Source organism: Marmota marmota, unplaced genomic scaffold, assembly GCF_001458135.2.
Source record: "Marmota marmota marmota unplaced genomic scaffold, marMar, whole genome shotgun sequence".
Classification (NCBI taxonomy): Eukaryota; Metazoa; Chordata; class Mammalia; order Rodentia; family Sciuridae; genus Marmota; species Marmota marmota.
This window is the reverse complement of record NW_026000241.1, coordinates 6072229-6087984: the sequence shown is the minus strand read 5'-3', so window position 1 is coordinate 6087984 and position 15756 is coordinate 6072229. Positions and strand designations below refer to the sequence as shown.

The 15756-nt window shown below is 56.2% G+C and overlaps 2 protein-coding genes across 2 annotated transcripts in view; both read right to left on the bottom strand.

Annotated features, from left to right (window-relative positions):
* Niban3 (niban apoptosis regulator 3) overlaps positions 1 to 5878 on the bottom strand; it is a 10735-nt gene extending 4857 nt beyond the window's left edge. Inside the window, exons 1-6 of the mRNA XM_048795359.1 lie at positions 5373 to 5878; positions 3473 to 3552; positions 3021 to 3135; positions 991 to 1158; positions 267 to 382; positions 20 to 191 (exon numbers count right to left, since the gene is read on the bottom strand). Coding sequence (XP_048651316.1) covers positions 20 to 191; positions 267 to 382; positions 991 to 1158; positions 3021 to 3135; positions 3473 to 3552; positions 5373 to 5472 — 751 coding nt within the window. The 5' untranslated portion in view covers positions 5473 to 5878. The remainder of the gene's footprint in view (positions 1 to 19; positions 192 to 266; positions 383 to 990; positions 1159 to 3020; positions 3136 to 3472; positions 3553 to 5372) is intronic.
* A 2255-nt stretch (positions 5879 to 8133) lies between these two features.
* On the bottom strand, positions 8134 to 12922 carry Pgls (6-phosphogluconolactonase). Its single transcript, XM_015489248.2, has 4 exons — positions 12650 to 12922; positions 11901 to 12002; positions 11351 to 11491; positions 8134 to 8482 (listed from the first exon to the last, which is right to left on the bottom strand). Exons 1-4 carry the CDS (start codon positions 12905 to 12907, stop codon positions 8345 to 8347), a joined length of 639 nt encoding a protein of 212 aa, XP_015344734.1. The 5' UTR covers positions 12908 to 12922; the 3' UTR covers positions 8134 to 8344.
* Positions 12923 to 15756: the final 2834 nt, after the last annotated feature.

The following is a 15756-nucleotide window of genomic DNA, read 5'->3' as shown; positions in this document are numbered from 1 at the left end:
GGGAGAGGACGCGAGAGTTAGGCGACGTCGTGGGTCGGGAACCCGGGCCACCGCCCCTCACCTTCCCACCGGCCACACCCCGGTACCTCCGTCCAGGCCCAGGCCCGGGCGCGGCCAGCTCCCCGCGGGTCCGGCAGGCTCTGGGCCCGCGTCGCCGGCAGCAGCCCCCGCATCAGCACCGCGGCCAGCACCTGCAAGACGGGGCGTGGGCGCCGGGCCGGCCGCAGGCGTCCCGGGCTCCCGATGCCGCCGGGTGGAGCACTGACCTCCGCATCGGAGCCGAGGGTCACGTCGTCCTCGCCAAAGTGGCCGCGGTGCTGCCGGTAGAGCCGGACGGCCTCCAGGAAGGCCCGGGCAGCCGGCGCCTGGCTCCGCTGCAGGACTGAAGGGCGGCTCCTCAGGGCACGCCCCCCCCAGCCTGGCTCCCCAACAGCCGGAGAGGCCCTCAGCTCACCAGGAGCACCAAGTGCCACCCACCCCCGCATCTCGGCACAAGCAGAACCCTCCCGCAGAAAACGCACACCTGCAGGACCACCTCCACCATAAGGCACCCTGACTCCACTGAGGAAGGGAAACCCCATGAGCAACCACAGCCCCTGGTCAGCAGCTCGGGCCACACGGAAGCCCCTAACTGCCCCTGGAGGTGGGGGGATACGTTTGTGCAGTCAACAACCGGTTCAACTGCATGTGTCCATCCTGTTTCCCTTCTTCACCTGGCTGACTCCTCATCTTTTCTAGACTTCAGCTTCAACATCTCCTCCTCTGGAAAGACCTCCCTCACCCCAAAGGCTGAGCTCCCGCAGGGCATGGTCTGTGTCCCCGTCACAGCCCTGGTGTTACTGTTCTCACAACTGCCTGGTGTCCCTTTTATCTTCCCCAGCAACCCATTTTATGGATAAGAAAACTGAGATATGAAGATGTCCCACATGACAGAGCCATCTGATCCCAAACCCCGAGCCCCATTACTGCCTAAAACTTCCTGCGACCTACCTGTGCCCCGAAGTCGGATGCCACCCTGCAGGGCTAGACGCCAGGCTCGCTGTGCCTCTCTGGTGGCTGCAGAGAAGCAGAGGTGCCTGCGGAAGGGGTGCTGCAGGAATAGGGGGAAACTCACGGGCGCTTCCAAGAGGGGTTCAGTCTCTTCTTGCACATGGTCCCCTGAAAGCAGCCCAGAAGAAGGCAAGTCATCATTCATCCATTCAGTCACTAAAAGATACCCACAAAATACATACGGCAGCCTCCGGGAAGGGGAGTCCCTCAATGATCATGAAGCCCCTCGGTGTAGCTGCCAGTCTTCAGAACACTCCTGAGGCTGGCCCTGTTCCTCCCCTGTATGCCCAGGGCAGACATCACCAATCCATCCCAGCCCTTGTTCCCCAGCCCAGCTTCCTCCTCAGCACAGCTTCCAGGCAGCCATCACCAATCCATCCCCGCTGGGACACATCCAAGAGCTGTTTCCGGGAGTTCTGGAGTCAGTCAGGCCTCGGGTCAAACGTGGCTGAACTATTTTCTGACTCAACAGATTGGGCACACTTTTTTTTTTCTCCCCATACTGGGAATTGAACCCAGGGGCACTGGACCACTGAGCCACATCCCCAGCCCTTTTTGTATTTTACTTAGAGGTGGGGTTTTCTTGAAATGCTTAACGGCCTCACTGTTACTGAGGCTGGCTTTGAACTCATGATCCTCCTGCCTCAGCCTCCTGAGCTGCTGGGATTACAGGCATGTGCCATCGTGCCTGGCCAAATAGGGCACATTTTTTCCTCATTCTGAGCCTCAGTTTTTCTTGCCTATAAAATGGACTTAATATGACACTGATGACCTAGAACTGGAAATTGGGCAAAATGAGTGTATTTTGGGGAATTTACTTGGGGTCTCCTCAGTCCTCAGTATTTTGCTCTAATTTCTAGAGTGCACATACAGACTGTGAAAAGACCCAAAAATTCAGGTAGTGGAAATTCCTGGACCTCCCAGCTCAGAGATAAAAATCTGGACACGATCCAGATTTTGAAGTCTGCATGTGGGCTGGGGGCATGGCTCAGCGGTGGACATTTGCCCAGCACCCATGAGGCCCTGGGTTCCATCCCCAGCCCTGCAAAATAAATAAAAACTAAAAAATAAAGTCTACATGCAAATGTGTGGGGGGCATCTGTGAAACAGACGGGGTCTCCCGTCTGTCACTGGCTGTTCTGCCCCTTGGTGTTTGGGGCTCCCTCGGCAGGTGCTTGTCAGGGCCATCACTGATTCAAGCAGCCGGAAGGAGGGCGTTGGCCTTAATCAGCAGCCGCGCACTTCGTCTGCCTCGTTTGCTGGTAGAATGAGCTTGGCAGTGAAGCCGAGGGTGGGATTTTGGCTCTGTGCCTTACCAACCGTGGGACGTTCCTCAGCCTCAACACCCTCATCTGTGAAATGGGGTCATCAGTGAAGAGGCTGCCGGCTTGGCAGGCACAAGATAGCACCCCCAAGCCTACCCTGGCCCAGGGGTGTTGCTTCTTACCCTAAACCTTTTTCTGCACCATGTTGGAGGAGGAAGAGGAAGAGAGAGGGAGAAAGAGGGAGAGAGAGAAAGAAAGGGGGACACACACACACACACACACACTCACACACTCACACTTGCACATTCAGGAGCCCTCAGCAGATAGATGAACCCTGCAGCCAAATCTGGGCGACCTCCCCTCCCCCAGTGTCCGTCTCCCCACGAGCCTGCTGACTCTGGGTTTTCTGGCTTTTACCAACGCTGCTGTTTCGGTTCCCCTCGGGTGACCTAACTGCTCCTCTCAGCCTGGAGAGAGTGGGTTTTCTTCCCAGAGGGGGAGAGCTCCCCCAGGGGCAATGCTGCTCTCTCTGCCAGGGGCCGTGACATCTGGAGACTCTGTTGGGGTCACGTCTGGGATGGAGGGATTGCCGCAGTGTGTGAGGCCAGGGGGGCTGCTCAGCTCCCGCCGTGCACCCAGGGTGGTCCCCGGCTCCAAGGACATGCTGGGCGGAGAAGCCTACTTCTGGGGACTCAGGAGCCCTACCGGAGGAGTCTGGGCACAGCGCGTCCAGGAGGCGGAGGTACTCAGGCTGGGACGTCAGGAGCGTGTACCCCGTCAGGGCGGTGGAGCCGAGGACACGGAGCCCGCTTTCATATTCCTACAGAATCCAGGACAGGTGCTGTGGGCTGAAAATGCCACCGGCCTCCCTCCCTCCCCCCTGCCCCAGCGCCCCGCCCCCTCCGCGCTGAGCGGGACCGGGTCCCCAGGAGCATTTTCCCTGCGCAGCGGAACACCTTCGCCCCATTTCATGGAGGCGCAACCGAGTCCCAGAGAGTGATCTCTCCCAGCTCAGGCGATGGGACGAGGCGGTCGCCCACCCAGGCCAAGCGCACAGGGCTCTCATGCATCCCGGTGCCAGCGCTGGCCCCGCATGGTGCCGGGAGAAGGCAGGACGGAAGACGCCAGAAGCAGTCCCTTCTTCTGCACCCGCGCACCTCTTTGTGCCTGAACCATTCCAGACGACCGTCCCCACGGAGAACGCAGAAGACCGGCTGCCACCGGGGCGGGNCTGGCACTACGTAAGAAAACATATAAGGAAATACTACACCATGAAGAAATTAAAAACAAACTCCAGAGCCCACAGTGGAAAAATATCATTAGATGAGGAGAGAAGGAAATGAAACACAAACATTACAAATAAATAAAAATGCCAGGAAATGACAAAAATCTCTCTGCAGTGACATTGAATATAAACTATTTCAAAGCTCTGATTAAGATATAGATGGGCAGAATGGATTTAAAAGACTCAACTCTATGTTTTTTTTTTTTTTTTTTTTCAAATGATTCACTTCCAGACAAAGACAATAGCAAGCTGAAAGTGTGAAAGTGAAAGGATGGAAAATGATACTTCATGCACATGGAGCCCACAAAGGAGAGTAGTTACTCTGAAACCTGACAAAGCAGACTTCAAACCAAAATTAATCAGAAGAGACAAAGATGGTCACTTCATACTAGCAAAGGGAAAAATCCAACAAGAAGATGCAATGGTGTAAATATGTATGTTTCGTAAATACATGTCATGCAGTGTAATTAATTAACACAACCCAACTCAGATAGACCTAAAAACAATAATATTGATTGATTTCAATACAACCCCCTCACTGAAAGGTCAATCAAACGTAAACAGAGTAGATTTTTCAGACCTGAAAGATAAATTGTAAATCAAATTGATCTAATAAACATCAGTAGAAAATTACATGCAATGGCAGTTGAACTCACTTTCTTCTTTGCTGCCCATGGAACTTTCTACAAAAGATACCACATTTTAGGCCAGAAAACAAGTCTTAGCAAATATAAAAACAATCAATATAAACTTTGCATATTATCAAATCATAATGGAATGAAATTAGAAATCAACAGCAAGGAATACTATAGAGACCACATAAACACATGGAAATTGAACAATATAATTTTGAATGATGGATGAGAAACGTAAACAAATCAGGAAAGAGATTTAAAAATTCTTAGGATTAAACTAGAGGGGAGACACTACATATCAGAATCTCTGGTACACCAATGAAGGTAGTTGTAAAAAGAAAGTTTATACCTTATGAGTGCCTACATAAAATATATATATATATATAAAAATCCCAAGTCTGCACAGGTGACTCACTGTGTCCTTCCAGCGGCGCTCCAGGACAGGCTTCGCTGCCTGTCAACAGACTGGAGAATAAGTCCTAGACAGGGGACAGCACTCACCAAGGGCACAGTGAGGGAGGCCAGCACCTGATTCTGAACTTGGGCAGTCTGCAACACGCGCCACAGACCCTTGCACACGTGCAGTTCCTCCCAGGACGCAATGCTCTTCCCACATCTCCTACCTGCCCACTCCACCACACGCCCCAGCCCTCATGTGACCCCGTCTCCCCTCTTCCATCTCCATCTGTCACTCCCACCATGATTTCCAGTCCAACTGCCATTTGGTTGACCATGACTTGTCCCTCTTTCCTCACCATGTCCCCAGGACTCAGCACACAGTAGGTGCTCAATCTCAATATGAGGGAACACAGTGACTCAGACAGCACCAACTCTGGCTCTGACTCCTCAGTCCCCAGGGCATGCAGAGGGACCTGCTGGGCCCAGCCACCTAGGAGGGCCATCCTTTGGGGCCCAACTGTGCCCAGGACACCTCCCACCTAGTCCCATGCCCCATACTTTGAAACCTTGCCCCAAACAGGTCATCGGATTCACCAAATAAAAATGCAGAACATTAGTCACATTTGAATTCATTTAAATAAGGAGCCTTGTCCAGCATAAGTCTATCCCATGCAAAACCTGGAACATACTTATACCTAGAAATCACCGCTCCATCTGGAAGTCACTGCCGCCCTGGGCTCACCCGGCTGCCGGCAGTGCCCCCCCGCCCCGCCCCCGGCTCACCCTTCAGTTGCTGCTGCTGCTGCTTGTCCAGGGGACTGGAGGGCCGGGCCCCCATCCTGCTGTGTTCCCCGGGGCCCCTGGGGTGGAGAGGACACCGCTTCTCCCCACAGCCTCCCAGGTTGCTGGGCAAGGGACACCCCAGGAACAAGGTGCCTGGTGGCCTGGGCGCGTGGCCATTCAGAAGCCGGCAGGGCGGGGTGTAGGGGTGCAGATGCCAACCTGCCCCGCCCTGCACCTGTGTCCTCCTCCAGTCCCCGGGGGCCAAGCTCCCAGAGCTGGTGGTTTCTCTGGGGCAGTCCCAGGGGAGGTTGTGGGGACAGGGGGGGAAAGCCCTGAGTGGCTTTGGGGGAGAGATGCAGGGCAGACATGCAGCAGGACAGGACAGCAGTCGGGTGTGGGGGCAGGGAAGGGGGATGGACACGAAGGGCACCTCAGTCCTGGCGTCCACCCCCCACCTGTGCCTCCCTGTGCTGGGTGACGCTGGGTCTGGAGAGGACCCAGTTCTGGCTTAGAAGTCCCCACAAGTCCCCAAGCTGGGGTCCTAGAGGATGGGGATCCTCGAAGGGAAGAGGGGGGACCCTGAGGCTTCACCCCAAGTCCTTCGGCACTGCCCCACCCCCCAGCCCATCACCAGCCCCCTCCCTCTCCTTGCCCTGTCCCCAGCCCAGGGGCTCTGATGAGTGAACAGAGCACATTCCCTGGGGTCTCCATTACAAGGTTACTAAATGGATAACGTCTCCCAGCCTCCCTTGCGGCTACACGGGGCTGTGCTACACAGTCCAGGCATGAAGATGTGAGCAGAAGTGTCTGGGGTAAATCCCGGGATGCTTCCCTAGAGTCAATCTCCTTTTCTTCTTCCTCTTCCAGTGGCTGAGATACAGACACAATGGCTAGAGCATAAGCAGTCCCCTTGGACCATGAGGTAGATCCCACATGATGGTGTTGGCACAGCAATAATGTAGAAGGAACTGGGGTCCCCAAGAGTTTATGACATTGCTCCATCATCCCTGGCTGCCTTCTCTCCAGAGAAAGACATGAACTTCTATTTTGTTGAAGCCATCCGTCACATCTGAACGTGCCCTGCATGAATACCACAGGATTCATCTTCTTTCAACATCACTCCACGCAGCAGAGGGTGCAGAAGTGGCAAAAAATAGACCACCAGGGACCATCAGTCACAGGGGAGCAAATAAACACAGTGACCAAACTGTCAGATAATAAGGGTGGGGGCAATGGAGGGGGGGATGGCAAATGCCTAGGGGGAGGGGAAGGTGGCCTGAGGACCTAGAGGAGCGAGGACCAAGCTAGGCAGAGAGCTGGAAAAGGGGACAACTGGGCAGCAGGCACAGCACATGCAAAGGCCCTGCGGCTGGAATGTGGCATAGCAGGGATGGAGATGGCCACACGCCCCGCAGGGCCCTTGCCCCAGGTCCTCACACCCACCTCCCCCTCCTCTGCGCTCAGCCCCCGCCCAGCCTCCATCCACCCAGCCTCCATCGCAGCTGCCCTACTGAGAGCGCAGCCGCTTCCCTCCTGCTCCGCTGGGCGCTGGTTCTCGGGCAGTTTCCGCTCAGGCCTCGCCCCACTTCCTCTCTAGGGGACCAGATGTCCAAGGGAACTTCACTTTCTGTGGCCCCGGCCTCCCTCCCCCTCCCTCCCTCCCGCGCAGCTGCCTCCAGAGGCAGTTTCAATTCCCACCTGCGCTCAGCCTGCGGGGCTGCCCCAGGACCCCCACACCCCCCAGAGCTGCGCAGGGCTGAGCAGTCCAGGTGCCCACCGGCCTCCTGAGTGGGGTCCCTGGAGCTGGGAGAAGCTGCAGGGTGGGCAGCGGCGGGCACTCTGGGGAAGCAGCACTGCGCCACTCTGGGCAGAACTGGGCACATTGGTGGCCTCAGGTGCTGAGCAGGCCTGCCATCAGCCAGACCCAGGGGCCACCGCTGGCCCTGCCGGGCAGTCAGCACTCAGGGGACGTGTGCTGAGGAGGAACTGTGGCCCCCAGAACGGGTCCACGTCCTGACCCTGAAACTTCAGAATGTGACATGATTTGTAATAAGGGTCTCTGCAGAGGGGACTCCTTAGGGTGGTCCCAATTCCAACCACGGCCGTCCTTTTAACAACAGGAGAGAGGCCGAGCACGGTGGCACACACCTATGATCCCAGCCACTCTGGAGGCTGAGGCAGGAGGATCGAAAGTTGAAGGCCAGCCTGGGCAACTCAGCAAGACTGACCCAAGATAAGATCAAAAGGGCTGGGCGCGGCTCGGAGGTGGAGCCACTACTGAGTGGTGGCCTCGCACGTGCGAGGCCCTGGGTTCACCTCCTGGCACCGCAGAGGAAGGAGGAGGAGCGGGAGGACAGACAGACAGACAAGGTGACAGCCACGAGAAGACAGAGGCTGTGACTGCAGCGAGGCGTCCCCAAGCCCAGGGACGCCAAGGATGAAGGCAGTGGCCACCAGAAGCAGGAGAGGCCTGGGGTGGAGCCTGCCTCGGGGCCTCTGGGAACCCGCCCCCCACACTGACTTGGGACTTCCCACTGCCACGGCGAGGACAGGGTGACTCTCTCCTGTCCTCGGCCACCCAGTTTGTGGAACTTTGTTTCGGCCACAGCAGGTGCCCTGGCCCCGGGGACATCAGGCCCCACCCTGTGCCCATGGGCCAGGCTGCGGGCGGGGTCCCCAGGGCTGCTGTCATGAAGGACCACAGGACAGTGGGGACTTCCAGCAATGCTCCCTTTAATACCCAGGTCACCGGCCCACGGCGTGGCTGACCCTGCCAGGCAGAGCTGGCGGCCAGGTCCCTTCCTTCTCGTAGCACCACTTGGCTCCTCCCAAACGCAGCCGGGAGCGGTGGCCAGAGGGGCCCAGCCCCGGGAGGTCCCTGGCGCACAGCCTCAGTGGCCCTGGTGGCCCTGGCGTCCCCCTGCCGGCTACAACGTGGAATGCTTCTCAAAGGGCACCGACAGGAGGCGGGCGGCCGCTTCGTCCAGGAACCAGCGCAGCGTCCCCGTGTGGGGCTGGACCAGGGCGGCGGGCAGCGGCTTCTCCTCCTTGTCCTCCAGAATGCGCTGCGAGGAGGGGACAGAGCGTGAGACCCCAGCGCCCTCGGCCTCTCAGAGCCCCAGGGTGACTCCTGAAAAGGACCAAGTGGCCGGTAGTCCCTGCCACAGCGCGTGGCCGGGAGAGCGGCGGAAACTGGGTTTTTGGATTCGGGACTGTGCACACCCAGGTCTGGGGTGGAGCATCTTGGGGACAGGACATGGTGCTCCGTCCACCCCTCCCACACGCACTGATTCTTGTATCTGGAGTGAAAAACTGAAACTTCACATCTCTGCAGGGGACAGTTCCCGGGTGTGGGATTGTCCACTGGGGCCTTCTGCTGGAGCTCAAACTTTGGGACTTGGGGACACTTTGGATTCGGGATGCTCAGCCTCCGCCCTCCTCAGCTGCCCCGACCCGCAGCCATGGGCAGGGCCCCGCCCGCGGCTGTGGTGCTGGGCCAGCTCCCCCTGTGGAGGCCAGAGCTCGGGGCGTCCAGCCTCACAGGTGACGGCCCGGTCCCTGCTACAGCAGCTGCAGCTGATCTGTACCCAAGTGGTGGGTGCGCTAGGAAGACTTCCCTAAGGGCAGTGAAATCAGAATTTTCTAGAAATTTCTTCTTTTTTTCATTTGACTTTTGTGCCCAATCATCTACCAAGGTAGGACCGTGCCCAGCTGGCGCGATGTGGTCCGGGAGGCCGTGGGGTGCTGACCCTGACCTGACTGGGAGTTATGAATGCAGATGGCCGAGTGTGGGCAGGTGCTGCGTCCAGGGGTTCTGCCTCCGCGGGACCCACCCACCAGACACCCAGCACATTCCAGAAAAAAGAAAAGTGTGTTGAACCCGTTCCGACATCTTCCTTTGTTGTGATTCCCTAAATAACACAGTACAACTCTTTTATTTTTTTAAATTTTTTTTTGGTACCAGGGACTGAACTCAGGGGCACTGACCACTGAGCCACCTCCCAGCCCTGTTCTGTATTTTCTTTAGGGACACAGCCTCCCTGAGTTGCTTGGGCCCCACCGTTGCTGAGGCTGGTTTGAACCCGCCATCCTCTGGCCTCCGTCTCCCAAGCCACTGGGATTACACGACACCTCTTTACAGGGCCGTGACACTATATCTGGTTTCCTAAGTCCCCAAGGGACATTTGAAGGCTACAGAGGATGTGCCCAGCTGGGGTGCAACAGTGCATGATTTTACAGAAGGGACTTCGGATGGATTTTGGTCTCCAGATTGTTCTAGAACAATCTTCTGTGGACACTGAGGGACACTGTCTGCCTTTTGCCCCCCAAGTTCTCTGTGTGTCTTCACCTCTACGACAGCTTTGGGGACCTCGATTCCTGCCACGGCCCGGGGAGGCGAGTCGCTGGCCTGAGCTCCCACTCGCAGCAGCAGCCACGTGGACCCACCTGTGGGGAGTCCCTGGGGACCCCCCCACCCCCCTAAGGTGGGAAAGCTGGGGCGTGGGGGGCTGCACGCTGGCCATCGCTGGCAGGGAGCTTGGCCTAGGACCATCCAGAGTCGTGCACCTTGAACCCCAGCACTAAGCCACCCTGGGAAGACGTCCGGGCTCGACAGCTTTTATTTTTATTACATATTCAAAAAATATTCTAGTGTGTTCCACAGTCGCCCATTGGCCTGTTTGACAATGGCACTTGAACATTTTTAGAAATTACTTACAGCTTATTTTTTAAAAAATATTTATTTTTTAGTTGTAGTTGGACACAATACATTTATTTCATTCGTTTATTTATATGTGGTGCTGAGGATGGAGCCCAGGGCCTCACGTGTGCGAGGCGAGTGCTCTTTCACTGAGCCACCACCCAAGCCCAACTTACAGCTTATTTTTAATATTTTATTCTATACTTTCTTAAAATGTTCTGTGTAGCTATATTGTATCTTATTCCTAATGCAACATTGTTTTTTTCTCTTGATTAGCACTTACAGGGCTTTGTCCATCTTTTGGATCTACTTATTTTACACTTTAACCAAGCCATCAACTTCTGATTTTAACTGCACTTACTCCTTCTGCTATCTTTTCTTCAATTTAATATTGTTTAAAAATATTTTTTAGTTTTAGGTGGACACATTATCTTTATTTTTTGTTTTTTGTGATGCTGAGGATCTAACCCAGTGCCTCATGCATGCTAGGCAAGTGCTCTAACACTGAGCCACAACCCCAGCCCTCTTCAATTTAATATTATTGCCCTCTTCATAATTCTAAAATAAAGCATTTACTGTTTCCTCTTTAATAATTTTAAAAATTCATTTGAGTTCTGGGAATGGTGGCACACACCTGTAATTCCAGCAACTCAGAGGCTGGGGCCAGCCTCAAGAACTTACTGAGACCCTGTCTCAAAATAAAATGGCTGGGGGCATAGCTCAGTGGTAGGGACTCAATCTCCAGTAACAACAACAAAAATTTTTTTTTTTTTAAATTATGCATTTAAGTTGGGGGTGATGGCACACATCTGTAATCCCAGCGACCTGGGAGGCTGGGGCAGAAGGATTGCAAGTTTGAGGTCAGCTTCAGCAACTTAGTGAGGCCCTTATCAATTTAGCAAGGCCCTGTCTCAAAATAAAACAAAAAGGGCTAGTGCCTCAGTGGTTAAACACTTCTAGATTCAATCCCTGGTACAAAAAACAAACAAAAAATTATGTATTTTATGCTATGAATTTACTTCTGAGCACATCTTTGGCCATGCTACATCAATTTCATTTCATGTGTGTTAATTCCTAACTACCCCATAATTGCAACTTTGATTTCCCCCTTTGATTCAAGAATCAGTGAATTATTTCAGATCTGATTTCTCTAGCACAATAGCATTTGGGGTCATATTCTGGTCATATCCCTGGTGCCCATAACCCTCCTGGGACTGGAACCCCTGGCCATTACCTTCAGAACAGCAGCCTTGCCTTCTCCAGTGGCCACAAAGATAACAGTTCGGGCTGCATTTAGCACAGGTAGCGTAAGGGTCACACGCTGTGGAGGTGGCTTTGGGGAGTCACTGATGGGGGCCACAATCTTCTCTTGCTCCTGGGAAAGGAAGGCCCATGGTAGGGAACAGAAGACAAGCGTATTTCTACTGCCTGAACACTTGTGCACTCCAGGCCTTGCCCATCCCTTATCCCATGCTCTCCCAACAGTCCTAGGGCAGGTTATTTAAGGTCCCCCCACCTGTTTTTGCAGAGATGGAGATCAAACATAGAGATGGAGATCGAACACATGCTAGGTCAGTGCTCTACCGCTGAGCTGCACCCCCTGCTTGAGGTCTCTGTTTAGGGTGGGTCACGTGGGGCTCAGCAGGGCTGGGCAGGTGGGGCTGGTGCAGGCCAGTCTCAGGCCTGGCTTTAGCCACCACGGCCACCTTGGGCCACCACCCTCTGCTGTTCAGACGCCAGGGGCTTGGGTCACAGGTCTGCAGGGTCTACGCGGGTGCTCTCACCTGCAGGAGGGGGTGGTCTGGAAAGAGGGAGCAGGTGTGGCCATCAGGGCCCACCCCCAGGATCAGCAGGTCGAAAACCGGGATGGAATCTCCTTGGAAGGCCTGGGCAGGGGAGAGGGGTTGAGAGCGCGAGGGCATGGGAGGAAACGGGGATTTGTCAGAAAGAGGAACACAATACGACCCGCCCTCTGCTCCCGCCTCCAAGTTCTGGATGGAAAACAGTTTCTAAGCTGCGTCCACACTGAATGGCTCGGCCCTCTTCCTCGTCATCATTCCCTAAGTAACACAGCGAGAGACGACTTGCTTAGCATTTGCATTCTGTTAGGCATCACAGTCACCCTCTCTGATGACCTACAGTCACACGTCAGCACCGCAGCACTCAGTAGAAGTGACCTCATCACCTTCAGGTCTTGGCGTGTGACGAGGACTACGGGAATCAACACCCAGAGGGTCCCACGGGACAGCTGTAGCTGGAACCCAGGAAACAGCACTGTGGTGCTTGTGATGGAGGAGATTATAATCTGAGGTTCCACTTTTCATGTGTCCGACTGGCTAAGAGTCCTGGCCCGGGTCTGGGGACACAACTGTCCCCAAGATGTCGGGACCTGGACCCACCACTGCATGTCAGCAGCCAGGCAACCCTAGAGCTCCCCCACGTGGGGCTGAGTCCTCGGGGTGTTTCCTCTGTGGAGCGGCCCCAGGGCCACCTCTGGTTGCTGACGGTCACAGGGCTGCTCGGAGGGACCCACCTGTCTCAGCTTCTTGGCGTAGTCCTCGGCTGCCTCCTCCACGGGCAGCGTGGGGTCAATGGTGATCACTCGGCTGTCTGGGATGGGCAGTCTGGAGAGCAGCTGCGTCTGTGGAGACAGAGGGACAATGTCACCAACAGCGACGTGACCACCTGGATCCTCCAGCTGAGGCGCTGTCCTGTTCCCACTTACACCCGGGGAGACGGAGGCGCCGAGACCGTTCCTGGCCAAGACCAGATTCCTGGGCCCAGGTAACATGGCCCTCGGGACAAGGTTCACTGGGACCTCGGCTGCCCTTGGGGCCAGAACAGGAGGGTCCCCTCAAAGGGAGAGTGGCCACCCTGGACGAGCTGGAGTCACAGTGGCCAAGTGCTACCAGCAGCTTTCCACCGGGGATCCTTCAAGTCCACGGTCATGGCCCCACCCTCCACCTTGCCATCCCCCTACACAACTCCTGGGCCTCTCGGCCGCCTCCTCCTGTGCCCGCACCTTTCCCACTGCGGGCCGCAGGGCCACCCTGACCTGTGGCAGGGAGGCGGCCCCAGACCCCTGACCTGCTGAGACAGCCGACAGCGACCTCCCACAGCGTCTCGGAGCCCAACCTCAAGCCAAGGGCAGCTCAGCCACAGCAATGCTGCGCAGGCCACAGAGGAGAAGCGATGACACTCCAGTGTCCCCAGAGCAGGTAGGGACAGGGATGCAGGACCTGCCAGCTGCCCCACCCACGTGCTGCGCGCCTGAGAAGGAGCTCCGTGTTGGGGCAGTAGGGAGCCACGGAGGGTGTGTGAGCTGTGCAGGGGCAAGATCGGATTCACTGTTGGTCGGGCGTCCCTGCTCTGTCCCTGTCTGTCTACTGGAATGCTGTGACAAAGGAGCAGATGGGGCAGCCTGAGGACAACAGCTCTGGAGCGTGGGAAGCCCAGGCCACGGGTTCCAGGGGACTCCGTGTGGCGAGGGGCTGCCTGCGGTTCAGACGGTCCCACTGGGTCCTCGTGCCCAGGAAGGGACTCGGCGGGTCTCCTGGTCTCTAAGGTGGGCCTTCGTCACCTCCCCAAGGCCCCACCTCCCAGGGCCATCTGCTTGGGGTTAGGACTTCAGCCTGACTTGTGGGGACATGAACATTCAGGCCCTGCAGCGCAAACCCAGCTGGAAGCGCCCAGGCCCCTTTCTGTCACCTCCTTCCAGTTCCTCCCTCAGCACATCATCACATCGTCACATGGGCTACAGGCCCCGGGCTGTCCCCTCCCCAGGGCAATGCTACTACACACCACCCTCCTGGGTGGCCTCGAGCCGACGCCCCACAGACGCAGTGGACACAGAAGCCCAGAGGAGGGACACCCTCTCGAGGCCCTTTCCAGCCCAGGGCTCCTCACAGCCTGGCTGGGGCCAGGAGACTCCAGAGTCCCTTCACTTACTCCACCCCTGCCCCTGCAGGTTCTCCCGGGAGTTGCCCCTCGGTGGTCATGGGGACAGGGCGCCCCAGGTCAGGCTGGGCTTCCAGGGAGTCTGGAGCAGGGGCTAGGTGGCTTCAGGGGATCAGGTCCCTAGAAACAGAATGGCCGGTGGAACTGGGCGGGTTCCTTCTGAACATGCTGCGAATGCTGCAGGTCCCCAGGAGGGCAGCCCCGGCTGATTCTCCCACAGCAACAGGGCCAAGGCCTCGCAGCAGAAATGCAGAGGCCTAGAGGACCCAGGTCCCACCTCAAGGAGGGAAATGCCTCTGCACCCTGTAGTGGGGTGAATGGTGGACCTCCAGAACTCACAACCACCTAGAACCCCAGAATATGATCTTGCTAAGAAATAGGGTTACAACTGGGGTGTGCTGGGGCACATCTCTACTCCCAGCTACATAGGAGGCTGAGGCAGGAGGATCACAAGTTTGAGGCCAGCCTCAGCAACTTAGTCAGACCCTGTCTCAAAATAAAATAAAAAGGGCTGGGAGTGAAGCTCAGAGAGACAGAGCTTGCTCGGCGTGTGCGAGGCCCTGGCTCATCCAGTGCTACGGAAGAAGAAAGAGTGTAACTTCCGATGAAATTAGTTAAGACCCATTCATTCTAGACTGGGTTATCCCAAAGTCACTTAGAAGACTGGCATCCTAGGACGAAAGGAATGAGAGAAGGCCCTGGGAACAGAGGAGGCTGCCACTAGCCAAGGAACCCCGACAGGAAGACCCTCCCCCAGAGCTCCCAACGCAGCGTGGCAGTGGGACCCCCTGACTCCAGCTCTAACCTTCAGTGGGTGAGGACATCAATTCCTGTGGTTTTTAAGCCCTCCGTTTGTGGTCATTTGCTTCGCAGCTCTAGAAAACCAGCAGAAGGAGCAAGTCCGGGCCTGACATGGCCTTTGGTTTGGCAGCGTCCCCTTGTGCCAGCTCTCCACGGCCAGCTCCTGCAGCCTTCCAAGCCAGCTCGCTTGTGCTGGATGGGGGGCCGTCTATGCTGCAAGCCCTGGAGGAAACCGCCGGGCTCCCGTTGCAGCCCTAGCACAGAGCACAGGACTCCACAACGGGGACACATAATCTCTCTTTTGCTGCTTTGTTAGAATTTTGTCTCTTAATGTTAAAAAATGCAAAGTTTTAAAAAAGTTGCACAAGGAAAGGAACAACACACTTTCTTTTTCTTTTTTGGCACTGGGGATTGAACCCAGGGCCACTTAATCACTGAGCCGCATTCCAATCCCATTTTTAAAGTATTTTCTTTAGAGACACGGTCTCGCTAAGTTGCTGCAGCGGGTTTTGAACTCGCGATCCTCCTCTCAGCCCCAGATAAGGTACAGGGCCCGGCTCCACCCGGATCCCAGACGCCTGGCTCTTCGGTCCCCTTACACGCAGGGCGGCCACCAATGGAACTTGTGATACAATGCGTTATTTAGTGTCACTTCTAGCTCTTTGGCCAAACCTGTCCCTCTGCCTAGTCACACTGGACCACCCACGTAGAATTGGAGAGTGGTGTGGTCCAGGTGGCACCTCAGGACACCCATCAGTCAGTCCCCAAACAACTGCAGACGACACGGCGAGGCCCTGAGTGACCCCACCCACAAAGGCGAGGCTCGGGCGGTGGGCGGGGCCCTCTCGGCGTGATCCCCGGCGGCGCCCGCAGCCGCAGTTC

Coding starts and splice junctions, on each gene's coding strand:
- Pgls (XM_015489248.2), bottom strand. CDS start 12,907: ATGTTACCTGGGCCCAGGAATCTGGTCTTGGCCAGGAACGGTCTCGGC. Junction 12,003..12,649: donor ACGCCAAGAAGCTGAGACAG/GTGGGTCCCTCC, acceptor TCCCCTGCCCAG/GCCTTCCAAGGAGATTCCAT. Junction 8,483..11,350: donor GCAAGGCTGCTGTTCTGAAG/GTAATGGCCAGG, acceptor CCCTCCTCGCAG/CGCATTCTGGAGGACAAGGA.